The sequence below is a fragment of the Vulpes vulpes genome, chromosome 16 (genome assembly GCF_048418805.1).
Source record: "Vulpes vulpes isolate BD-2025 chromosome 16, VulVul3, whole genome shotgun sequence".
In the NCBI taxonomy this organism is placed as follows: Eukaryota; Metazoa; Chordata; class Mammalia; order Carnivora; family Canidae; genus Vulpes; species Vulpes vulpes.
In genome coordinates, this window is record NC_132795.1 from 7805456 (window position 1) to 7833045 (window position 27590).

General features: G+C 41.6%; 1 protein-coding gene across 2 annotated transcripts in view; it reads right to left on the bottom strand.

The window, feature by feature from the left end:
• The window catches only part of XRCC5 (X-ray repair cross complementing 5), a 91316-nt gene that overhangs the window by 37570 nt on the left and 26156 nt on the right, over window positions 1-27590 (bottom strand). For both annotated transcript variants that reach the window (XM_072741632.1, XM_072741633.1), the window contains 6 exons: window positions 23732-23869; window positions 22819-22909; window positions 20403-20536; window positions 14107-14303; window positions 6190-6283; window positions 4180-4249 (listed from right to left, as the gene is read on the bottom strand). In XM_072741632.1, the coding sequence (XP_072597733.1) occupies window positions 4180-4249; window positions 6190-6283; window positions 14107-14303; window positions 20403-20536; window positions 22819-22909; window positions 23732-23869 (724 nt within the window). The remainder of the gene's footprint in view (window positions 1-4179; window positions 4250-6189; window positions 6284-14106; window positions 14304-20402; window positions 20537-22818; window positions 22910-23731; window positions 23870-27590) is intronic.

The window sequence follows — 27590 nt, forward strand, 5'->3', positions numbered from 1 at the left end:
TAATTTTCTTTCTTTTGACCATTTTAGCATTCTTTCTCCCTAAGTAAAAGCAGGGAAGGGACAAGGAATTTGAAATCAATGGTGTTCCTCCAACAGCTGGTGGAGGAAGGGTGTTCACATCAAGGGATAATCTGGATTCAAGGAATCTCTGTGAACACTGTGGACTTGGGTTCTTCCAATAACCCACAAGTGCAGATAATAGACACCACGGATGAGGGTGCTGATGCACTTATGAGTACCATGTGAAGGAAATAAGTCTACTTTCACCACTGAGAAATGATTATCAAGCATACAGCTGAGGTCAAGAATTTTTCTCTTGTAAAATTACAGTAACCGAATGCTGGGCTGGGCTGGGCTGGGTAGGGAGGGCAAAGGAAAGGGACCAGAAAAAGAAGGGCATCAGAGACTCAAGAGTTTACAGAAGCATCAGCAGCCAGAAAGAACACGCTCTCGGGGTGCAGTGTCATCTCCTCTATGCCAATAAGCTTAGGACAAGAACTATCCCTCACAGTGAAAACCAGAAGACAAGACACTGTGTAGAGGCCTACTGTAGGCTGCTAGCGTCAAGGTGATAGGACCATAATACTCTTGGTAGGACTACATTACTAGGCCAGATGGGAAGAAATTATACGCATATTTAGTTTATGGTAATAGGCGAACGGGTCAACTTCTAAGGGTAAAGCAATCTTACCATCTATTGCTGATCAAGCTTTTGGCAACTGAATTTAAAAAGCAGATCTAGTGGAGAAAAGAGAAGAGCTTCTCCCTCCTCCCTGGCACAGATCCCTGGGAGGGATGGAAAAGACCAATATGAGAAAGTAGCTTCAAGTTTGGAGGATAACTTTGGGCTTCAGGGAAAGGGAGTCTTCTCTCACAAAGGGCCTTAGGAGAGATGCCTGTGCAGAACAAAGGTAGGAAAAGTAGTGAACAAAATTTCTGAAGCCTGAAGCAAGGAAAGAAAGGATAAAAGGGAAGCCAGGTTAGGACAACAAAACAGAATTGGCTGCTCACACACGGGCAGTCCCATTTTCCCACAGCTCTGCAGAAAGTCCACCTTTGTGAGGTCACTGTAGAGCTCTCACTGACCCCATCCCAGACAGAGGAACAGAGGGACCCCACTGTCACACCAGGAGCAGTGCATCAGGGCTCAGTCACATTCAACATCAAAGGATGGTCCACTCCTCAGAAGTCCTACCTACAGGCACAAGGTTGAAAATACATGACCTTATTATGTCTGAACAACAAAAATGTGTAGGAAAGGAGGGCATTAGGAATCAAGAGAAGTTAAGTAGAAAAATCCAGTATTTTGGGGCAGCCTGGGTGGCTCAGCGGTTTAGCGCCACCTCCGGCCCAGGGCGTGATCCTGGGCACCTGGGATCAAGTCCTGCATCGGGCTCCCAGCATAGAGCCTGCTTCTCCCTCTGCCTGTGTCTCTGTCTCTGTGTCTCTCATGAGTAATAAAATCTTAAAAAGAAAAATCCAGTATTTGAAAAAGACATGGATTGGAATCCCTGTGTGATTCTGGGGGAGGTTCATCTCTCCCAGTTTTACAGTTTTTCAATCTGTAAAATGGGAAGGATGGGACCTACTGTAACTTAGATGCCATGTAGGGGTCACCTACCCTTGTTACTTTCACAAGACTGCTTCAAATCCCCAATCCCATAGCTTGGGGAAACAATGATTTCTGGAGATATGAGCAAATTCCTTCATGATCTCTGCAGACTCTGGTCTCCTGTGCTTTCAGGTCCTTTCTCTGCTCTGCCTGAAGTAATTCGAGACCAAAAACTCTTGCTCCTTCACCAGTTTCCCCAAATAGAGCTCTCAAACCAAGGAGTCCAGAATTTTATTGACACGGAATATCTGTGGTTATGAGTTAGGAACACACTGTAGAACACTGTGTCCTTACATAAATGCATTTATTTCCTGTCTTACCTTTTCTACTCACCCCTTCCTGTCCTGAACTAGCTCCAGTTTTTCTATTTCTGTGATGTCAGTAGATTGCCTCTTCTCTGAACTCTAACTGGCCAACCACCAAGACTGGAGACAGAGGCTCAATTATCAACAGATTTTCAAAAAAAAAAAAAAAAAAAAAAAAACTCTCAGAAAATTCTGGCACCAACTGTAAAGCTCTACTGTCTTCTCCATTTGCTCACATTACTGCAAGATTGCTATGTGGGGTAACTGAAACAAAGAATATAATAGCTCAGCATATGCTATTATATATAGAATATGCTAGCACAATGAGTTGAACATAGTAGGCACTAGTGGCTGCCTTTACAATCGTGATCATGCCACAGTTAGCCCCTAAGAGACATACCTACACCAACCAGAAAGACTCTGATGACCTGCCTTTGGCCAAGGTAATCAATAATGTATAACCAAAAGCTAAGGGCTCTATCTTTCTCCAAACACATGATAATCATGATAGACAATAGCAGGCTGACTTGCCACGGTAACGTCTCTGCATTCTTCCAAACACAGTCACAATATGCAGCCAAGCAGAAAACAGCACAGGTATGATGCTGTGAAAGCTTCCTTTGATCAACCCCACACATGAGGGACAGAAATTCTGAAGTACTGTTTCCATCAATCCTTCTGGAAAGCTGTCACTTTAATTTTAGATCTCCTTCATCTACTTAAATGTAGTTTTGTTTTGTGTTAAACTCAAGCTTTTTTCCCATATGGCAGTTCTTCACAGGGCAAAAAGCTCTTTCTCCACCTTCAAATACAAAACACATACAGAGTATCAGGGTAACAAAGTTCGTTTCCTCAGGAGATTCTCATGAGCTGGCCTTTAGTATTCCTGCCAACAGGAATGGTCCAGGAGACTGTGTGGGGCTCAAGTGGTCATGACTGCCTTTGGACGACAGCACAGCAAGCCCAGGCATCTTGCTAGGATTCTCAGACTCTCAAGAAGTAACCTACACTTATGTTAGGCACTGTAGATGATCAAACTAGAACTGTAGGGGTTTTTTTTTTTAAAGGTTTTATTTATTTATTCATGAGAGACACAGAGACAGAGGGAGGCAGAGACACAGGCAGATGGAGAAGCAGGCTCCATGCAGGAAGCCCGATGTGGGACTCGATCCCAGGTCTCCAGGATCACAACCTGGGCTGAAAGCGGTGCCAAACCGCCGAGCCACCTGGGCTGCCCTGTAGGGGTTTTTACAGACACTTAGGAATCATCCCCACCCCCCCGCCACCAACCTGCCAAGAAGTTGGGAGAGAAGTTCTGTGTACACATTCACATAGATAAACAGAAGGCAGCTCACAGATAAGTCTGACCCTGGGTGGCAATAATGAACACATGCTCTCTTATGCACAAACCTGCAGGATTAGATCTGCCAGCTGCCACTCCTTAAAGGGTAAACAAACAGAAACTTGAACACAATCAAGTGAATGAATGTTGGTCCCAGACTGTCCACCCTAGGAAACTAGTATTAGCCCAATTCTAAATGTAATTCTAGGTTATAATTCATAGAAACAAAATGAGAAGATGTAAATCAATTTCAGAAAGATCAAATCTAGGGGCAGCAACATGGTGTTCTTGGACTTCTGCAAAGAGGCACAAATCCTTAGGCCTAGAACAAAAATTATGGGTCACTGAAAATAGGAAGTCATGACACAAAAATGTTTTATTCCAGGGGCACCTGGGGGGGCTCAGTCGGTCAAGTGCCCAACTCTTGATTTCAGCCCAGGTCATGGTCTCAGGTCATGGGTTCAAGCCCTGCATTGGGCTCTGTGCTCAGCCCAGAGCCCGTCTGTCCCTCTCCCTCTGCTCCTCCCCAAGCTGACGTGCGTGCGCATGCGCGCTCTCTCTCAAATTAATATGTTTAAGAAAAGGTTTTATTCCAAGCTCACTCACAAGACCCCAAAGAACCTTAATGAAGTGGAATCAAAAGCTCTAAGGGTCTGGCCTATGGTTTCTTAACAAAAAGACCTACAAATCAGTTCTTTTCCTGCTTGGGCAGACCTGTGTTGAGTTTACCCTCATGTGCTCACAGCGCTGCTTCGGTGAGCTCACCAATAATAGACAATCACAAAGGTCCACCAACCAGGAAAGAAACCTGCTATATAAGGATACCAACAAAGGGCTACACTTCTTAATCTATATTATAAATCCATTACCCTAATTATCTTATCTTCCCTTACATGCAGAGCCAACAGCATACCACTCACCTTCCTCAAAGGTGGTTTTCTTCTGCCTCACTAGAACACGGAAGTTTTCAACAGGATTCACACTTCCAACCTAGAATACATGCACAGACAATAAACCTGCAGATCGCTTCTCTCTTTGGCAGCACCCCAGGCAATATGAGATGCCTTAATGCAGCAAGTGTGCTCTTTTTATAAAACAAAACCAAAGACAAAGGGAAGGTCCTTTCTGTTCATTTCCACTTCTGGGGTTGTGTTTAAAAGCAAGCAGATTCCTGTGGCCAAAGAACTGCCATCTGTAGTTTCACTTACCTCTCTTTACGGAAGCTGACTTCTTTCCAGGGAGGTCAGAAGTATTACAACCCAAGCCACCAAGTTGCTCAGCCAGAAGGCTTTATGTGACAAGATGCCGGTTCATCCCGACACCCAACCAATTAGGAAGGGGAGGATTCTGCAGTGCAGGGTCAGTTCAGAATATACTCGCCCCACTGAAGATGACATGAGAAATAACTGCCTGATGCTTGGTTTGCTGAACTGCCCTTGTGGGGGACTGCTGAGATCTCTTTGGCATTGAAGTTTTGGAAGAACATACCAACACGCCCAGGCTGCACATGTCCCCTCAAAATAAAAGCAGATACTGTGTAAAGATTTACTATAGTGCTAGGTGGGAAAGTTTCTAAGACAAAACTCCGCCACATTATACAGCTTTTCCTGAGCATATGTGGGCCTTAGTCTTCCAGTCACAACCTAGAGGCACCTGGGTGGCTCAGTCAGGTAAGCGTCCAACTCATGATTTCAGCTCAGATCACATTCTCTGGGTTGTGAGATCGAGCCCTACGTCGGGCTCCACATTGGGTGTGGTTAAGATTCTCTCCCCAGCTCTTCTCTCACCCTCCCCGCCCTTCCTTCTCTTAAAGAGAAAAAAAAAAAAAACCCAAAAACCCTTTCAGTCCCAACCTTAATAGGCCTGAAGTATCACTCAGTTCATAGGGGAAAAGACAACAGCAGGCTTCTAATGTGGCTGGTAAACTTTGGTACAAAATGTACTAAAGTTTCCATTTTGCTCTGGGATAGCAGTCAGAAAAGCTCTCAGAACAAAAAAAGGTCATGATTTTTTTTTCCTTTCCTATAAAACACTGAAATAAAAATCCAAATCATTCTCAGATGTTCAGTTTTCCTGAGAGCACTTCTTTTAAAGGTTGGAAAAAAGGCATGCCCTAATGCTAACTACCCTTCCTAGTGCATCTGGCTATTAAGGGACAATTTTTAAGATTCAAGGATTCAAAATAATGCCACTTAACAGAAGGCAATACGTTCAAGTTCCAGAACCTTCTCATTAAATAAAAAAGATCTCAAGTGTCAAAGGATACTTGGTTTGGGAGAATCTTAAGCTTGTAAAGCCTGTTCTGAACTTATATATTAGAAAAGAAATAGGGAAGTCATGCTCTTAAATTTTATATATTCGGAGACTAAGACTTGTGTCATCAACCTCCACTTATCCTACAGTTTTAACTGAATAGAAAGCTGCAAAATAAAGCCAATCAAAAAATCTCTACCCAAAGTGCTACCACTGAGCTGTTTCATGCACTACATATTATACAGTGATCCATGCACATAGTCACAGAGATATTTCTGTGGGTAATTCCCTGACAATAAAGGAAGAAGTGTGGGAAGGATGTACATGGTTCATTTATTAAAAGGACCAGAGAAAATGATTAAAGGACTAACAGGGACACCTGGGTGGCTCAGTGGTTGAGCATTTGCCTTGAGCTCAGGACCTGATCCTGGAGTCCTGGGATCAAGTCCTGCATCAGGCTCCTCACAGGGAGCCTGCTTCTCCCTCTGCCTGTGTCTTTGCCTCTCTCTTTCTGTGTCTCTCATGAATAAATAAAATCTTAAATAAACAAACAAACATATATGCACTACACACACACATCGTATATATATGACTAACAAAAACTGATGCAATTCCCTCGCTCCTCAAATCCCAATCTTCCAGAAAGGCGGGGAGCACCCTGGGAAAGTTCTGCTTACACTGGTGACACTGCCTTCAGCCAAGCTGGAGATGCTAAAGCAGGGCTCCCCTTCCTCAGTCTTCAATTTTTTAGAGTCGGGTCCCTCTTCGTGGCTGGAAAAGAAATAATGGATTTTTTCCCCCTTAAAACAGAATAAACAATACAAAAGCCAGACTTGGTTAACCTGTAAAATATACATTTATTTTTCAAATGGCAAAAATAAACAGCCACACTTAGTCCTTGTTAACGAAGAGCCTGCCTCCCTCTCACGGCCCCAGAATTCCTGATGGTCCAGAGGAAGCAGCCCTGGCTCCACTGCACAGCACCAAAGAAGTCACAATCAGCAGCTGCATCACAGAGCCCCCTCTAAATATGAAATTGCAAGCAAAGGTACAGGAAACCTGGCATTTCAGGAAGACACCCATTTACCCTTCAGATACCATTTGCTAGTTTCTGTCTCACACTCAATAGTTATTAGCTTTCCATGGACACAGATGACTTTTGAGTCTAACACCCCATCTTCTCCATCATGTATGTGAGAGCTTTATAAGCTTCTACTTACAGCTGTCAAAACTTACTAGACAATCCTTAATTAAATATGCAAGGCCTTGTTCTCAGAGAAGTCCTTAAACTATAAAAAACCACTTTCAAAAAAGGCTTTTAATTTGTTCTTTTATAAACCTAATTCTGTTTGGGGCAATATGCTAACCGTCCAACAGCATCTGTGTTAGGAGGGAAAGATGATTCCAAGGAACTGTATCAAACATCTTGTCTCAAGTAACGTGCTGGCTTCAACAGCCTGCCTTAAAGTCAAGAGGAGGACAAATTAATTGCAAAGGAGAAGAAAATCAAATCCAAAAACTCTGCCCATAATCTCCTTTAAGTTGCTGAACACAGAGATATGAGAATTTTTCTCCCAAATAATCAATCTGGGGCAAAAGCAGCTGTCAAGAAATGGCTGAATGAGAAGGGAAGTTAATAGCTAAGATCTAGTATTTCTAAATGTGATGTGTTTTTGTTCAAAAGCCCAACCTTCAGAGAATGAGTCCTAAAGAAGAGGTTACCCTAAAAACAAAGAAAAATGAAGTTTATTCAATGGTATTTCAATAATGAATCTCTTACCATTAGATAAAAGGACTAAAGTAATTATTACAGCCTCACAAACACGAATTAAAACTTTTATTGCTTGACATATTTCCATTCACCACTTGCCTTTTTCTCTTTGAGAAGTAAAGAGAAGTAGAAGACAGGAGGATGGAGACCAGGAAACATTAAAAGGGGTGAGTCATCCAGAGCTCTTCAAGTAGAATAAGAAACAAACATACAAAGCCTTGATGACAAAAACAGAGGAAAAATGCGCAAATCCAAGGAGGCATGAAATTCTATCAGAATTTGAGTGCTATGAGAAAAGTCACAGCCATCTCAGTGAATCTTTGCCAGTTCTTCCCAAGAGACAGACAATGTAGTGCCCTGGATTCAAGTCTCACTTTTTCCACTAACTCTGGACCCTTATGCCTTCTTAAATGTACTGATTGTGTTTTAATTTTTGCATATCTAGAGTTTAAAGTCTAGTTAAATGACTCCTCTCTCTGGATTTCAGTTTGCTCCTCAGAAAAACACTATGATGAAAAGCACCATGAGCACATCACTACTCATCTACTGTCTTCCAAAATTGCAAATCACCTCATATGGAGCTGTTACGAAGCATTAAACATACAAAGTACTACGCTAAGTGCTATAAGAACACAAGGTAGATTGCATGAAGAATCTCTTACACTCTCCAAAATAAGGTTCTAAGGAAGGAAGGACAAAGAGACATAAATACATATCAATCCTCCAGGACCAGGCAGGGTAAAGGTAGTAAGCAGAAAGTAGCAACAATTTGAATATGGTTAATATGCTCTAGATTGAACCATTTTTAAAGCATTATTAGGAATTTTACATATATTAAGCTCAAAATGTCTCTCTGTAGTGGGAAAAGGCAATGACTCTCCTCCCAAAATTATCTGAGGAAGCTAGCTCTGGAAGATAGAAATTACCCATGCAAGACCCTAGCAGACATACAAATGACAACAGCTGCTACATTTGGATGTCAGAACCATAGATCATTTACTGTTCTTTCTCATTTTCTTTCTGTCTTTTATAAATACATATACATTTTGTGATTTATCTATTTGGTCAAACATTTACCTAATACTATGTGCTGACCACTATGCTAGGCTCTAGATTCTTAAAGTACACAACCAACACTTTCAGGAAATTCAGCCAAATCAAAGAGGTAAATACATAAACAAGTGATTAACAAACTACTGTGGTAAGCAACATGTCCCTCTGAGAGGGTAGCCACTAGCTAAACCAGGCTGAGCCATGGAAGGCAGGCTGGGAAGTAGTGAGAAAATAGGATGGAAATATAGTAGTCCCCCTCATCTATGGTTCTGCTTTACAGTTTCAGTTACCCGTAGTCAACTGCGGTTTGAAAGCAGATGAGCCTATGACTTACGGTCAGAAGGTCAACAGTAGCCTTATGCTACATCACAATGCCCCCATATCATTCACCTCACTTCATCCACCACACAGGCATCTTATTACCTCTCATCATCACAAGAAAGGTGAGTAGAGTGCAGCAAGACATTTTGAGAGAGGGACCCACACATGCATAGAAGTTTTACTGCAATATACTGATAAAACTGTTCTCTGTGATTATTAGTTATCTAATGTTGTTAATCCCTTATACCTTAAACTTTATCATAGCTATGTAATGTGTATATACGAAAAAAACCATCTCATGGATAGGATTCGGTACTCCCAAGGTTTCACGCATCTGCTGGGGGTCCTGAAACATAACCCCTGTGGACAAGGAGGTACTACTGTATCTAAATCACGGACATAGAAGCTGTGAGGAAAGAAAGTAGTTCTCTAAGGAGCTGGATTATGAAGAAGTATTTTCTGCTTATCTAGGTTTTCTCAATTATGTTACAAAGTTTAATCTTAAACTGATACTAATAGCCACTAAAGCAAAGGTTTTTAATCGGGGGTCCAAGGATACTGACAAGGAATTTGTGAACTACTTAAAATTATATACAAAATTTAGTATGTTAGGGCATCTTCCTGGGGAGAGGGTTCACAGTTTGTATCACATTATTGAAAGAGTCCATCACCTGCACACACATAAACACAAAGATTAAGAATCGCTGCATTGATGTGATCGGATTTGTTTTTTTAAAAATCACTCAGGTAGCAGCAAACGCACGATGGATTGCAAACAGATAAGACCTGAAAGGGAAATCAGATAAGGCCTTACCTCAGTAAAGCAGGCTAAATTGAGGCCTACAGAAGAGCAATGGCAGTAGGAGACCCTAATAAGACCTAACACTTTTTTTTAACATTAACCACGTACTAGTCACTATACCAAGCATATTTAAAATACCTCAGGTTAAACTTCACAAGCACCTTAGGCATTAGCTACCATTATTGACCTTTCACAAATGAGCAAGGTTCAAGAGGGCCTGATCTTGTCTAAAGCACACAGTAAGGGGGCTCACAGTGAATTCTGTACTCTCAGCCACTCTCCCATATGGCCTCCTGAAAGGTACGTATAGGTTACTGCAAATAGTGCAGAGCAACTTGCCAATTTTAACCCGTGGTGGAGGAAATGCCTCGATTTTGATCCAACTCTACCTGACTGCAGAATCAATGCTATTAGCCACTATGCTAACCTGAAGCGAAAGGAGGAGATTTGGGGTAAAGCTAACACAACCTGGTAAAGCAACTAGACATGGAAAAGTAAAGGAAAGGTAATGACTCCCTGGAAACTGTCATTCACTGAAACAGAGAATAACAGCAGGAAGAGGCTTTGAAGGGAGCATGAAAGAAGATAGAGACTATGATGTCATTTCTGAACACAATGACTTTGAGGGATCTATAGACACTTCAGATGTCCAGAGCACAGGATAGAAGTATATTAGAATGGACAGATATTTAGTAGTTTTTGAAGACCTGTATGTGAAATAGTAAAAGGTCTCAGGACATTCTTTACTAAGGTGATACAGCATAATTGTTGGGAAGGCAGGCTCTGGAGTCAGATTATGTGCATGTAAACTCTTTCTCCAACACTTAACCCACTGTGATCTTGGGCAAGTCGTCTAGTTTCTTGAAGCCTCAGTGCCCACCCCCCTGCTCCCAGACTTAAGAGGGAATTAACAAAAGAATCTACTCCCCAGGATGGCCAAGATAGTCCACACAGGTAACACAGGTAGAGCACTCAGCATGCACCTGTGTTTAAAACGGGTCAGCTCTTTCTGAGGAGGAAGCCTACAGGACAGAACGTCAACACTTAAAGCTGGTGGGGAGAAAAAAGCTGGCCCCAAAGGAATCTGAGAGGAAACTGCAAAGGTTTAGAAACAACAATCTGGAGAAGCCGGAGTTAAGGAAGATATAGCAGTCCCAAGGGGAAGATAATTGACAATGCCAAGCGCTACCAGGAGGTCAAGAAAGGGAAGGACTACCTGGCTCAAGAAAATATCGCAGTTAATGTCTTATGGAAGACGGTTGCAGGGAATTAGCAGAGGCTGGGGGAAAAGTGGCAGTATGGACTGTTCTTCCAATAAGCCTATCTCATGGAAGGAACGAAGATGGTAACAGGCAGCAATCTGAGAGAGAAAGTGGAGGGCATGACTGTATTTTCATTTAGAGGAAAGAAATACAACACAATGCTGATGTGTGAAGGCAAAGGAGCTGGTCAGGAGGGAAAGGATGAAAATACAGCAAGAGGGAAGAAATTACTACTGGACTAAGGTACTAGATGGGACAGAAAATGGCATCCCAGGACAGAGGTGAAAGGACTGACTGTGAACAGGATGAAGTACCCCCTCCACTGGGACTAGAAAGAAGGAAATGAAGGCAGATGCAGCAGAGGTATATTTTTAGAGATGGGCCACAGAAGCAACGAGTTCCCACCTACGGGCCTCTCTCTCTTCTCTCTTCCCTGTGATACCGTTATCACCATCAGAGTCCTCAATGTGCCAGGGACATCCTGAAGACTTTGTAAACTGTTTCCTCACCACTACAGTATGCTTGCTATGTGTTAGCTGCTATACTGGGGTCTAGACATGCAACAGTCAACAGCATATATTACTCAATCAACCCTCATTACAACTCCGTATGAGTTATTCTCATTACCCCTATTTTTCCATGAGGGAACTGAAGCTTAGGGTGGATAAACAACTTGCACCTCAGGTCACACTGCAGAGCAAGGAGACTGACTCACATAGTCTGACTCTGGAGTCTGAGGTCCATACCAGTAAGTAACCAGGTGAGAATGGCCACTGAAGGTAAGTGGGGAGGATTTTAAGGGACATGAAAGAGAAAAGTTTAGTTAGACTAGACCTGCCCAGAGACAAAAAGAAATCAAGATCACATACGACTTAGTTGCACAAACGGAATTAGACCTTCAATGTCCCAATTCTTGTGTTGAAGTTCCCTGACCAAGAGATGACATTCTTGGTTCAAGGCTGTGCAGCAACTCTGAGGGAAGCAAGGCTTTTACACGGGAAGGGTAACTGTACATTTCTGGACTACTCTGTCAGATGGTGCTCTTACCTTCTTGAAATGAAGAAATCATTCCTAACCCTCAGGATTCAACCAGTCCAGCATGAATACTAGGTCTTCTCAAATATTAGTATTTTAATGGATGATACTACTATTGCTTCGGGTTCTGACTCTTGCCTTCCTTCTAAATAGTTCAAACTGCTTCAGTATGTGAGTTCACTGTTAAAATATCTCTTGAGATGAGGCTGTTTTTAGATGGAGAAACTCTTATAAAAGTAAATTAACCAAAATCAGACTGAGAGTGGCAAAGCTGGAATAAAAACTGGGGATTCCCAGCTCAGGATTCTTATCTTGGTCTGACAATCTGAACAGACACCTGCCCACTCCTCAATCTCAGCGCCTCACCTCTACAATGGAAATATGCACCGTGAATATGGAGATGCTGAATAAACACAAAAACATAGCCAGTTGTTCGTAATTTTTCCCCAGTAGGGAGACCACCTCTAAAGCTGAAGCCTCATCATTAAAATTGAGGGGTTTAAGAACTTTAAAGAAGCAACTGAGTCATTCTTCTTAAAAATACAGGAGCTACTCAATAAATATTTAAGTGAGTCATTTCTGCAGTTCTTAAAAACCTGTACGATTTCTGAGAAGAAAGGGTCGAGAATAAGAATGTGAGTAGGTGTGTGTGAGCGAGATAATTCCCAGGCCCCAGGCGGATAACTTGGCAATGTCACAAACCACTAGGGGAGCAAAGCAAAGGCCACAAGCTCAGGCTTCCCAAGAAAGAGCGAGCAGAAAAAAAAAAAAAAGAAAGAATGAGCAGGAGAGGAGGAACAGAGCTGAAGGTGTAACCGCTGCAGGGATCAAATCACAGAACAACAGTCTTCTGCGCCTTCGTGGTGTGTTTTTTAACCAGCTAATTTACATTTTAATCAACGGGAGGAGGGTGAAAACAGCCCATTTCTTTCCCACAACACCAGAAGGTAATCAAGATCATGAACTGGAGCTTTAATACCTAGAGAGAGAACAGCCACATGACTGCAGTGAGACCAGAGCAAACCTGTCTCAATATTGTATGGAGCTGTTCTGAAATCCTATTCCAGAGGGATACAGTAGATGAGGATAGCAGAGGGGAAGTGGATTTTTAGTGACAGTTTTTCTAGCTAGAAGAAGGCATGACAGAAAAAAAAAAAAGAAAAAGAAAAAGAAGAAAAGAAAAAGAAAAAGAAAAAGAAAAAGAAAAAGAAAAAGAAAAAGAAAAAGAAAACCTACAACTCTCCAGGATGTGTTCTGAATGCACATGATAGACTGACTATACTAATCCTGTGATTTTTTTTTTTTCAATTCTGAAAAAGTTTGGGGTATTAACTTCTAAAAAGTCACAGAACACACAAAGCTTTCAGTTTGGAAAATAAGTCACTAAACTAGTAACTTACAGAACCCTGTGATGGCTTCTGAAACTTATTCGATACTCCTCCAATGAGGTATTTACAAATAATACACTTTGTCAATGAAGATACAGGTGTGGGAAGGAAATCAAAGAAAAAAAAATTATGGTCTAAAACTGAATCTTAGAACACATCCTAAAGAAATGAATAGATTAATTCTGATTTGGGGAGAAAAGCCACCAATAACTGAACGCACACCTGGTAAAATCCATGTTGTACACCCAAATGATTCTGGATAATCAAAACAACTTCTTAACGGTTTTTGTTTCACTTTGAATGGAAACTGATACAGATTGTGAACAGAATCTGATGAGGGGGGAAAAAACTTATTTGGCTACCTGAAAGCTTGATTTGGTTTAAGCTTGATCACAGGAAAAGCATTTTGTAGTCCTCAAACTACAAATCCCTCACTCCCGGTATACCAAAGTACATCACTGATACAGTAAGAGCACAGCTAAAGAAGAACCAGGTTTTCATCCTTACACTTTTCTCCCAAAATCTCACTACTATTCTCTGATAACAGCCTCCCACCTGAAAAAACCTTATGACCTTGATCCTTATCTTTTCATTCCAAGCACCCTACTTTAAAAACAGTAAAAGTTAGTCTTAGATATTCAGAAACTGTTTAGCTTTCCTATTAAACATAAATCACTAAGAATGTGATGCTGATCAAAACATCAACAACCCGGAAGATAGCTCCAAATTCCAGGTAGGAAAAAAAAAAGTTATAAAATAAACTGCAGATGAATTTGTAAGGATAATATATCTACAATGGACAGGGAGGAGAAACCAGCATTTTCAACGCAAGGGTCAAACATCAAAAGGTTTCTTCCTTCAACCACAGACCCGTTTGCAACCCTTAATTCCAGAGCTCCTCTTAAGACTGCCCAGTCTTATGTACTCCAACGTCAAGTGCAGCAACTACATCGAGTACTTACTTGTCTTGGAAAATGTCCTGAGCAGTCACCTGATCCTTTTTCTTGATGACTTCAGTCAGAGGGAAAATGGTCTTTATTTTAGAGAGAGGAACCTGACATTTAGTTGTCACCTCAGTGGGGGGGTCCAGCATACTCAAAATGTGCGGCTGAATTGGGGGCAGAGGCTCCTGGGGATGCAGAGCACGGTGCAGCAGACACTGTGGGAGAGGAAGAAGGGTTTTAAAATGTAGATGTAGACATCATACACGACTTCACTATACTTTCCTGATCAGAGATCCTCCACGTTAGCTTGGGAGGGCTATAGGATTCCTACCACATGTAACAGGGAACAGAGGTGGCCTTGGAAGTACTTTGGTCAGCCAGACATCAGCAACATCTACAAGCAACTGTAAACCAGGTCCAAGCCTAGCAGTGCCTTCAGCTGGAGGCCTCCTAGAGAAGAGGCTCCTCTTACAGACCGAGGCTGCTGCTTCCACCGCCCAGATAATACTCGCCCAGACAATACTCGAGGCTCTCTAAGACCTCATTCCAAGAGCCTCCAATCCTATTAGCTCCCCTCAGCAGACTGCTTTCTCCCTTGTGTAATCTTAGATGACAGTGTGTGGTGGGTGAAAAGGGGCTCAGTGAGTCCCGGGAAGACAGGAAGAAGTCTGTAGGAGAGCTCAGAGTACTGGTCTGTCCCAAACCTCCCAGGGTGCTAAGTTTGGGCTCTTCTCCACTACCTGACCCACTTCTGTCCATGTGCTCTCCCAGCACCCTTCTCTAGGGAACATCCCCTCTCATGGGGGCTACCACCATCATCTTCCAACTGGTCTCCCTGAATCTACTTTCATTGTTCTGTATAGCCAAAGCTATCTTAAAACCAGCCCTTCCCATACCCCAAGTCCCACATACCACAGCTCCAATATGCCTCCTCCATCTGCCACTGTCCTCCCTCACTCTCACACCCCAGCTAGGCTGGGCTCTCCCTGTTTTACTCCCATACCAAGTGAGGTCCAGTCTTTGGGACCTTATGTTTATCGCTCTCTCTCTGCCTCATTGGCCTTCTCTGAAATCTCCACAGAGTTGGCCCGTTTTCATCCTTCTGTTCTTTGCCCAAACATCACCTCCTCAGAAGAGGTTTACCCTGACACCCTGTGAAGGAGCCCCTCCACTCTCATCCTGCCACCTAGCTACTCTTGCTATCACTCCTGTTTTATAGTTTGTAAACCATTTGTTACTACCTAAAATTATCTTATCAATCTTCCAGTTTGTTTATTAACCTTCCCTCTAAAAAGGAGAGCTCTTGTCTTGTTTACTGCTGGATGTCAAGTACCAAAAACAGTGTATGGCACGTAATAAGCACCTACAGGGATCAGTTGAAGCACAACGTAGTCTTTCCTAGGACTCTATTTGTTGACACAGGTGTCAGGAAGTGGCCCCAAGAGCAGGGCCAAGGTCAAGACCAGGGCAGGTTCTGTGTTGCTCACAGGAGTGAAAATCTGGACCACAAGCCACTTCCATTCAACTACCTGTACTGCTTTCCATCTACGAAGCTAGGTTTTGGCAATGCTGTTATCTGTCCAGAAAAGTAAACACTCTAAAAGGAGTATAGGAAGGTAAGCAAGAATGAAACTATCAATTCACTGACCTTTTCTTTCCTTTGCTAGAGAATCATTCCAAAATTCAGTTGGAGAATAAGGAAGACTCCTACTATTCCCTCCTTTAAACGACTTATACCTTGGTCATTTTATTTTATTTTATTTTATTTTTAAATTATTTATTTATGATAGTCACAGAGAGAGCGAGAGAGGCAGAGACACAGGCAGAGGGAGAAGCAGGCTCCATGCACCGGGAGCCCGATGCGGGATTCGATCCCGGGTCTCCAGCATCGTGCCCTGGGCCAAAGGCAGGCGCCGAACCGCTGCGCAACCCAGGGATCCCCCACCTTGGTCATTTTAAAGAGAAAAACCCAGGGAGCTGAAAAGTTCTAATTCAAAACACTGTTTCGTATCACAAAGGTACCTGATGTATACCACCCCGTGGGCGGTTTTCCTACCCTGTAGAAAATGTAAGCTACAGTCTCCATTCTAAAAAAAACAAAAAACTTCAGCTTAAATAGTAAACGTCATCTGAGTTGACATCCTCTAGAACTTTCACGTGCTGCCCCCTCATCTCAATACACCAAACCACACTCTTCCTTCTCCATAGTATATTCACTTGTCTCAGAATCTGATTCCAGCTTTCCTCTTTCTTAATTACTCGACATTCCCTTGAGCATCGGTAATACCAGCTCATTTAATGTGAGGCAAAAGGAGAAACCAAAGTGATCCCAAACCCTGTGCATCTACCCCCAACCTTCTTCTGCATAATTCTTACTTCACAGTGCTCTTCCTCTGGTCATTAAATTATCTACATAGTGTAGAAAGCCCCTCAAGGTGTAAGGAGTAATCCAGCACACACACAGCAGACTTCTCACATAGTCTGGAAGATTCTGTGATATTCAATGAACACTTCGGGGAAAAGAACTAGAACGAACAATGGACAAATATTCTACTCAACCTCCCTACTGAAAAAATATTTCAGATCTTCAGTATGAATTCCAGGCAATTCCTTCAAACGGTGTCATCAGCCTACAGGAGATGTTCTGAAGCATCAACCACTAATATTTTTTCAAAAGTCACATTTTACATAAAATTAAGCAGGATATTTATCAAATGCATTCAATCCAAAAAACCTTAATTCATTTAAAATTTGAATTTATGAGAAAGTAACACTTTTTAACAGTAGAAGAGCTGAGATTACAACCCTAACTTATTTCTTTCAAGCAACTGTTACTCCTTGATGTGATTTTTACAGTTTGAAAAAGACTAGAAAAAAAAATTCACAGGCCACATGGTTAGCTCATAAGTTACCAATATGTTGACTTGAGCAACACCGTATCAGTGATTTAAGAGGCAGTTGCTATACCATGCTTCCCCAAAAATGTAGTTTTCAGCATTTCTTTCCAAAATTAGAATTAAATTAACCTGTTGTTAACAAATTGATGGTTAACCTCTCCCTCCTTCTGCCCCCCACTCCCAGGCCATTTACTCTCAGCTACGAATGCTTCATGTATAAAGAAGTCTTCCTGGACCCCAACATCCTCCTCAGCTTCCTGCCTCCTCCTCCATCAGGAGAGCTTTCTTCTCCAGCACGGTACTACTACTCCACTACTGGCCCCCACCCCCACTACTCCACCGCCCCTGGGCCCTCAAAGTCAGCAAAGACTTCATAACAGACCCCAAAGGTCCTCAGCTGTGCTCGCCCTCACTCACCAGAGTGTAGTGTCTGACTTGTGGTTTTGTCCTTCCAGACACACTTCACTCCCTGTGTTTCCCAAGGCACCAGCTTTTCCTAGTTCTTTCTACCACTCTGATCTGGGGAGACTGAGGGGGTGGGTGGGGCTGGACGGGGTGGTGGTGGTAAAAGGAAAATTTCATTTTGTCTTTCAACAACCCTTCTTTTTCCCTCTATCTGTAATTATTCACTCATACGATAGTGTTCAGGACTCTGTTCTCCCTTCTTCTCATGAACATACTCTCCCCAGGTCATCTCGTACACTTCTACTTCTACCCAAATGAAGAGGACTCTCAAGTCCTGAATTCTCTCCTGGGGTCTGCATCCCTATTTCCAACTTCCCACTGGGTGTGTCTGTACTGGGATGACCGACAGACAGCTGCCATCTAACACCTGCAAAAACACATGAATTGCCTTTTCTCTCCGTTCATTCTGTATTCCTCATTATCGCTTACAGGGACGCCATCCTTCCATGCACCCAAGCTAGGATCCCATTACCTCCAATTTCTCTTTCTCTTCAAATACATCCAGTCCTTTAGGTCCTGTCTCTTCTGCCTTTACATGTTCCCTCTCTGTTCTCCCTGTCACTGCTGTAATTCAGGACTTCACGGGGGCCACTGCAGCTTTCCTAAGTGGTCTCCTTGCCGTCCCCACATCACCATCAGAGCTGGTTTCTACAAATCTGTCACCCGCCCACTGACAAAACCTTATAGTAACTTCCTGCTGCTGACAGGGTAACATCCAAGTGATTAGCTCCTCACAATTCACCTGAGACTTACCTTGCCTGCCACCTTTCCCATCATTTCCCCACACAGCCTATTGCGTGGCCAAGTGGACCTATATCTAGGGGCCCTCAAATCCAGCACCCTCCTCCAGGTTCCCATTTTTGCACATGCTACTTCTTCTGCCTGGCATGTTCCCGTCACATCCCCTTTCTTGTTTAGCGAAGCCTACCTTCAGTCACCCACTTGTGAGAATCTTTCTTCTACAGTGTTTTGTACCCTTCACTGTTGTACCTATTGGTTTCACATCTCCACTCCTCTCGCTCCTCTGGGAGAGTCCTTTCAAGCAGTGAGTGAGCTTATTGTATCTTTAGCTCATAGCACAATGTTAGTACTCAATATTTGTTTAGGGAAAAAAAAAGAGAGAGAGAGAATTCAATTTATAAATGCCATAGCAGTAATACTTCTATGTACAGATAAACCATATTAAAAACTCTCCCCCATAAAAGAAAGCAAAGTGGGTAAGATATAAAAATCAAAGTTGCCAGTGCCTGCAGCTTTGAAAGGTAACAAATACCTATGTCTGTGGCTTGTTATCTGTTCATCTAAACATTTATTGAAGTCAGACAGAACCCAACCTAGATACATCTGTCAAGTATGAGAAGTTTCCGTTTTTCACCACAGTGACCAAGTATTTTTGCAAGCTTTCCACACCAACTGGTCTGTTCCTCCCTTTCCTACAAATGACAAAGAGCTTTAGGTCTTAAAGTCCACTTGTCAAAAACACCAAAGAAGTTTATACAAGTGGCGTACACTTGACTACACTTAGAATATTGAAGCATTCACTGAGTCAGCCCTTTACATGTTAAGCTTTATATTCTAATTTTAGAAGAAAAGATTTGTTTTCACTACTTAAGGGAACTGTAAGCATCAAAACACCAGGCAGTTTCAGTAGGAGATCCCTTGAACTATAACAGGCCCTGATATGGACTTGAGTCAGTTAAGGATGCTTTGAGAAAGGGATGATCATTGGTATCTCCTTCATCTCCCCCTGCACCCCCCTTCACCCCTGCAAGAGGAGGACTTCCACTCCTCTGTGGTGAAGACCATGCCTGATAAAGCTGCTTGTGATGTTCGCCAGCTCTGTGGGATTCAGAAAGGCTCTGTCTTGCTGCCACCAACTTCATCTGGGCCTAGAATATTCCTTCAGCCCATCCCTCTCCTGTTTTAGCACAAGTCAGCTCCCCTATCAGCCTTCCCAGTTTCCCTTAATCTAATCTCCACTTTTCCAATTCCTCTGGCCCAAGATTCAGAAATACCTATTTAATAGTTTTCTGTATTTTAGTTACTCTTTAATAATTTCATACTATAACCTTTTCATCTGACTTTCATGCTACCTTTAGTTATGAAATTTTTGACAGATGTGGTACTGGAATATTCTCTAATTTTTTTCTTAAGATTTTTAATTTATTTATTCATGAGAGACACACAGAGAGAGGCAGAGACAGGCAGAGAGAGAGGCAGGCTCCATGCAGGGACCTGATACAGGATTCGATCCCAGGACCCTGGGATTGTGCCCTGAGCCAAAGGCAGGCATTCAACTGCTGAGCCACCCAGGCGTCCCAGTTCTTTTCTTTCTTTCTTTTTTTTTTTTTTTTTTAAGATTTATTCATTCATGAGACACACACACACACACACACACACACAGAGAAAGAGGCAGAGACACAGATACAGGCAGAAGAAGAAGCAGGCTCCATGCAGGGAGCCCGATGCGGGACTCAATCCTGGGTCTCCAGGATCAGGCCCTAGGCTGAAAGCAGCGCTAAACGGCTGAGCCCTCCAGGCTGCTCCAATCCTAGTTCTTCTCTATTGTTATTATACAGTTCACAAAAATTCTCCTACTATTTGAATATAAAAAACAAAATCTCATTCATATAGAGGAGAACAGCCTAGAAAAGGCATAAAAGAATCATGTTTGATTAAAAAACTAGTCCTTTAAAAAAAAAAAAAACTAGCCTTCCCCCAGAAAAATAATTTTTTATGTATCTTAACTTTACTTCTTTCTTTCTAACAGCTCAGAGTATTTTTTTTTAGTAGTAAGAGGAAGGTATTATTCTTCCATTAAATAAAGCAACTGAAACCTTCAGAGGACAAAGACGCTTGTTTGGAACTGGCCAATTATGCTAACTTTTCACTCAGGTCTCTTTCATTAAAAAAAAAAAAAAAAAAAAGACTGGTTCATCTTTCCTCTTTTACCTGAAATAATCTCTGAAATTGAGGATTTGGGATTTTGCTGGTTGGAAATAAGTCTTCAATGGTGTCCTCCTTTTCATCTTTCTTTATCAAGCTCATGGAGTCAATCAGAGCATCAACAGCACTCAGCTGAGCCTCTAAAACAAGGATAAACAGAGTGCACAAAGGAAAAATGATTATCTCCATCGGTCTCCACTAAAATAAGTGCTTTCCATTCAGATACTCATAGCATTACCAGCAGGTTGTGCAGTTTGGGCTTGGCCAAAAAACAGTCTATAGTTATGCAAGTCATTTAATCTGAGTCTTCATGTTCTCTTTTGTAAAAAAGAGCTATTTAGAATGTCTGCTCTTCTAGGTCCATTCAGTGAACTTTTGCAGTGTTACAGCACAAGCAAGAGTTTTACTCCAGAGGAAGCACCACAGCCATACAAAACCCAACTTCCATATGGAGACTCGAAATATTCAGTAAGCAATGAGTTGGTATATTCAAAAAATTAGTATTAGCTAAAGCTGAAAACCATGAAAAAGAAAAAGAAAATATCTTTGGTGATGAGGTATAAGTTTTACAAGGATTTCCTATAACTTATCAAGGTAACTTAACAGGCAGACAGAGGAACCTAACAGGCAGATACCAGCAGAAAAGAGGGAGTGGACTCATTCCCAAGTCTCCCCAAGTCATAGGATGAGCTCTCACAAACCTCACAGCCTGGGTGCACACCTGCGCATGTGTTCAAACGGTAAGAACCTTGTAAGCAGAAACATGACATCTTCATTACCTTACCTCCCTCCTAATACCTAACAGAAATCAAGAGTTCCTCAGTAAAAATCTACCAATTCAACAAAAATGGCACAGTCCAAAACAACATGGATGAAAAGCAACACTTTTCCCAAAAACACTTCTACCTCAACTATCATGTGTAACTTCCATTCTGCTGATTCATACAGCAGCTCAGCTGTTAAAAGCTCAAGTGCTGTTTTTGGATCATTCACAGCCGTTAGGCAAAAGGTGGAAAAGAGTAAGCAATTCTTTAAAAACCCATTGTGCTTCTATTCTTTACCTTTTCAAATGTCTCTTTTACTACAAAATGAAAGAGCTTACAGACTTTTGTCATGATATATTGCTATCCCATTTTTGGACTTTCCAGGGGAGGTTTCAGACACTGGGAGAGCTATCACCATCTTAAACTGACTACTGCAGGGTCTACCCAGGAACAGGTAGAGGTTGCACTTGTGTGTGAACATTCAGTGGTTTTCATCTGCTACGTCAGGCTAGTATCAGGCCAGACTACTCTGCAATTGCACATCTCTACATAAGTATCTACTGACATATGCCAAACGGTTTTAATGATCCACTTTCCAAAGGAATAAATGCAAATAAAAATAGGCTAACTCCCAGAAAATAAATCAAGAGGCTAAAAAGATACTTAACATTTTAGATCCTGAGTGAATGATGTATGTCCATATGATAATTCCTCAAAAAAGTTTTTTTAAATGTCTACGCATTTAAAGTCTAAAATTATCAAGACGTAGAGAAATAATACTGTAACACAGTAGAGGCTTCTATACATTCAAGTCCATGCCTGACTCCACCATGATGCAGACTGACTTGTTTCTTGAAAGTGAAGATATAAGCCCAGGGCCTATGTGATTCTTGGCTTTTCTACAGCACACTCTTCCTAAAGGATTTAACAAAAAAAAAAAACCCCAGAGTGAACCCCCTTCTGAGACTCACCTCACGACTTCCTAATCCTACAATGACACAAATTTAAACTTTCAAGCTTTTTGGTATGCATTCTCTACAATTGGCCCACTATATTTCATTGCAGGTGTCTTAAACCAAGAGCCCTGAGATGGGATCTGTTGTTGGTGTGAATCATCCCATGCAGCACCCTGGCATTTGTAGCCAGATACATGATAAAGGCCTTTTCTCATAATGCTCAGAGTAACTCTTAGAAATAAGGGACAAGGAGGCTTGGATGATTACTGTAAAGTACAAAGAAAGGGCAAAGAGAAAAGTTAATCGTCACCACTTACTTTTCAGTTCCAAGTTAGTTACATCATATCTTATGTAGGACACTAAAGTCATAGCTTTGACCCTGCACGTCAATTCACTTCAGCAGAGGGCAAACTGGTTCACAACTAGACAATGTACATCCATTTCCAACAAGCTGCTCCCTAGATACAAGCTCTAAGTCAGATGGGGAGAAACCAGTGTTTGGAGAGTTAAGGGCAAACCTATCCCTACTATGAAAAAAGATGATGCACCACCTCCATCATCACTGTGGATGAGCATGTTTGGAATCCAAGTAATTCCACCCTGTGAAGTCCCCTGGCCCCAATCAATGACTGCAGGCAGGTAACTTCCCAAGGACAGTCTGTGTTTAGAGCCAATTAATGGGCAAAAGGGAAATAAACTCACCCGTGGGAGTGCATTTCTTATTATTTTTGAAAGATGAAAACATGTATTGTCGCAAGTCTTCCATAAAAGGCAGCTGCACATATATTAAACACTAATGAGAAAGAAAAGAGGTAAAAGCAAAAACCAAATTAATGGAAAAAATATAAAGCTGGTCCCAAATGCCATGCAAGTGGCACAACAAAAGTATTTCAAAAATCAGACAAGTCAAGTCTGGGACTTGGTAAGTAAAGCATTTTGAGTTCTGTTATTTGCTGTACACAACTGTTGAACAGTACAAAGAATATTACACATAAAAGAAAAACTATCAAAGAATACTTGCAAAACGTGTGACCAATACAACAGATGGGAAGAGTCACAGTGACTGGAAAGTTGATTGGGAAGTCAAGATATTTGCTTTCTCCTTTCTACTTCTACCACAGAAAGTTCTCTGAGAAACAGGAGATGGTCAAGAATCTAGGCCTGGATTTAATAGGAGAACCCTAAGTAAACTGAATTTTTCAAGGACCACAACAAAATCATACCCTCAACCTTTCTCCATAGTCTTCATTTGTGAAAACAGGCACGCCCTATCCCCATTAAGTTCCGCGAAGTCAAGAAGGGTGAGAACCGAGAAGTCACTGGACTGGGCAAACAAAAGGCTACGGTTAACCTTCAGTGATTTGATTTAATAAGCTCCTTACACACATTTATAATTTATGCTCCTTCGCTGCAACTGAAAGTACAGTTCATAGACCAAAAGCATTAGCATTACCTGAGAACTTGTGAGAAACGCACAACCTCAGGCAGTGCTCCAGATCTCCAGAATCTGATCCCCAAGTAATTCCCATGCCCATGACCAGTGGAGAAGCACTGTTGGAAGTAGAGGAACTGACATAAAAAGAAAAAATTAACACAAAACACCTGTGGGATTTACCTCATAGACATCCTTGATAAAAGGAAAAGCCACGCCAACTTGAGGATGAGATCTTCTGTCATAAGCATATCGAACCACGGCCACCATGTCTAATTCATCCAAAGCATGAATCAGGGAGGAAAGTGCCACTGCTGCTGCCTAGTAAGAAAGCCACTGCATTAACACATAGTCAATGTGTGTCAACTTCCCCAACACAATTCAGTACAGCTGACCCTTGAACATATGGGTATGAAAAGACGGGTCCACATGCACACAGATTTTCACAGTACTGTAAATGTATTTTCTCTTCCTTATAATTTTCCTAACCTTTTCTTTTTTCTACCTTACTTTATTGTAAAATATATAATACATGTAACATATAAAATATGTATTAAGTGACTGTTGTTATTGGTAAGACTACTGGTCAAGAGTAGGCTATTACTAATTTAACTTTTGGAGGAGTCAAAAGTTACACTATTTTTGACTGCATGGGGTGTCAGGCCCCCTAACTCTCTACCCTCTTCCATTGTTGAAAGGTCAACTGTACTTATAAGATTGCTTTCCACTTAGAAAAAGAAAGTCTGGGGATCTCTGGGTGGCTCAGCGGTTTAGTGCTTGCCTTTGGCCTGGGGCATGGTCCTGGAGACCCGGGATTGAGTCCCACATCGGGCTCCCTGCATGGAGCCTGCTTCTCCCTCTGCCTGTGTCTCTGCCTCTCTCTCTGTGTCTCTCATGAATAAATAAAATCTTAAAAAAAAAAAAAAGAAAGAAAATGGGTCTTTTTGCCTTTACATTGTTTCTACCATGCTTACAACCTGCATTATTAGCTGGTAAAACAGCATAGCTTTATTAGCAATGCTATTTAAAATGAAATGTTTATTGGCAGTTACAGGCTATCAGTACAGCAAACTTCTGAGCTCTAGTGCTGTAACATTTTTATTTAGAGTTTGAGTTTTGAGTAAGTTTTGTGCTTATCAAAATTACTCTTGGACCTTCTTGTTGACAACAAGATCAAATATATAGACCCAAAGGGAAAAATATTGAGTACTTTCACTGTCTTCAAAGCCTCAGTTGGAGTTACAAGCATTGTAATTTGGAATTGATGTAATAGAAAACATTAACCTCTTTCTTTATGCTAGACATTAAAGAGGTTCTACTCTCTTTTCTTGGTTGTCATCAGAATGAAAATATTCAGAACAGTGGTCCGAAAATGCCATTTGGAGCTGCTTCACATTGATTTTTAACATATTGACCACACATTGATTAATCTATCTTTTTTCATATTCTGGTCAGGTAAATTCAGATGTACATAATGGAATACCTTTTCTTGATTGAACTACACTATGGTATCTACATGATTATAAAGAAAAATAAATGGGCAGCCCGGGTGGCTCAGCGGTTTAGCGCCGCCTTCAGCCCAGGGTGTGATCCTGGAGACCCAGGATCGAGTCCCACATCAGGCTCCCTGCTTGGAGCCTGCTTCTTCTCTGCCTGTGTCTGTGCCTCTCTCTGTGCCCCTCCCCCCCCCCTCTCTCTGAGTCTCTCTCATGAATAAATAAAATCTTAAAAAAAAAAAAAAAAGAATAACAGCCATATTTGGCCTAAAAAAAGATTAGTATCTACTTTATTCCCATTTCAGATTTTTTTTAAAGTGTCCCTCTATCCACTTCAAGGCCATACTGTACATTTCAGCATTTGATCACACTTACTATAACCTCTTCTGGATCCTCTCTCTTAACTGTTCAGTCTTCCTTCTCAGTTCATACCTTCATCCTCCAAATAAACTCCAGTCTCAGCCTTTCTAAACAAAATTTTTCTTTGTCCCCTCTCTCCATAAATTACTATCTTTCCCTTCACCTCTAAATTTCATGAAAATTTAATTTTTCTTGGTGTTTTCATGGCTTAGAACACAATTATTCTTCAATCTAAGCCAGCTCTTGCCCTCACCTTCTTTACTGAAATTACTCTCCAAAGTCATCTATGACCTCCTAATTGCCAATCCTTGGTTCCCATTCTATTCATTTGACCTTTCAGCAGCATCTGACCATCCTCCTTTCTCTTTACTTTCTCCCTCTTTGGCTTCAGAAACAATACTCTCTTCTCTGATTATTCATTTTGTGGGTCACTCCTCCCCTAACTCTCCTCTTTCTCCACTAATCTTGAAATTCTGTTCTTGGCCTTCCCCTCCTCCTTTTACTCTGACACTCTGCTTGTGAATTATTTTATCTAGTCCCATCAGCTGATGAATCAAAAATCTGTATATTCAGCTTTAAACTCTCCTAACATCCAGACTAATATTGCCTACAAGCTGGTAGATACCTCACATGGTTATACTGCAGGTATCTCAAACTGTTCATGATGAAAACTAAAGTACTATCTGTCCCCCCACTCTCCTACAGTACTCCCTACTTCATGAATTCCACCTCCCAAACAAACGAGAAGCCCCAAAGTCTTCAGTAATGCCATCGGACTCATCCCTCACCTTCAAGTGTTCACCAACTCTTGCTAATTCTACCTCTATGCTATCTCTCTAATCTGTCTCTGCCACAAATGCCTCTCCAGTTCACAGAGCTGATCATGTCATTCCCTCCATAAGAATCTCTAATTGTTCAGGGGTGCCTGGGTGTCTCAGTCAGTTAAGCATCCAACTCTTGACTTCAGCTCAGGTCAAGATCTCAGGATGGTGACACTGAGCCCCATGTTGGGATCTTGCTCAGTTGGGATCTTGTTCAGCACGGAGTCTGTTTGTCTCTCTTTTTCTTCCTCTCCTTCCCCCTGCTCAAGGGCATATACGTGCATTCGCTGTCTTTCAAATAAATGATATTTAAAAGACTCTCCAATGGTTCCCCTATTCCAGCCTCAGTGAGCTGTTATTCCTGGACAAGTCTTATACTTTCCCTCCTCTGTAGCTTTCTGCTCTTACAATTTCCTCCTAGCTAAAATGCCCTCTCCACATCTCTGTCTCTTGAGCTTCTAACCTATTTTCAAGGCCCAGTAAATTGAGACCCTCTCCATTTTAGATCTGCTTTAGTCTTTCCCTCTTCATAAATCCCCATTGTCTGTACCTTTTCTTGGTAATATAGAAAGATAGCCTTTATCAAAGTTTAGCTACGTATATTTTCATTTCCTCCACTAAAAACCTATGACCTCAATAGCTTGTCTTTGAAATCATCTATAGGTTTCCTGACAGATTCATTACCTTTTTAGTTCAATTCAAGGAATATTTACTTAGTTTCTACTCTTTGCTACCATCTTAGGCCCCGTCAGAAAACAAAGATGAGTCCCTGATCTCACTGCACTAACACAGTCTTTACTAGCAGAAGTGAGATATGTACCAAATACAGAACACGTACAGTCTAACAAGTCCCATTAGAGAGACCAGAGAAACAGTGGGAGTCTGAGGATGAGATTACTTCCAATTTGTTTGGAAGTATCTATCTGGATGTCTTTGATAGAGCTAATTGGGATATGAAAGGAAGGAAGGATGGGGTCAAGGATGACTGTGACATTGTAAACACAATGCTACATGTGTGGAAAACTCAACTAAAGCTCCACTTCCTTCCCTTCCTCTTCTCCTCCACACAGTATAAATCACATACAAGTATAGATCCTCTCTACATAAAAATAATTATATACTAATAACAAGAGAAAACATATTCTTAAAAGGAATTATTCACAGAATCATAGAATATTTGAGTTGAAAAACAACAGTATTCGTCTAACCACCTACACGATGACAAAATTCTCTCCCCAAAATCTGGCTGGTGCAAATGCAAATAAAGACTCTGCTGGGAAACATTCAGGAATGGAGATCTGACCATCTCACAAGAAATCAATCCACCTGGAGGCAGTAATCCTTGTTGACAAAAATAATTCCTCA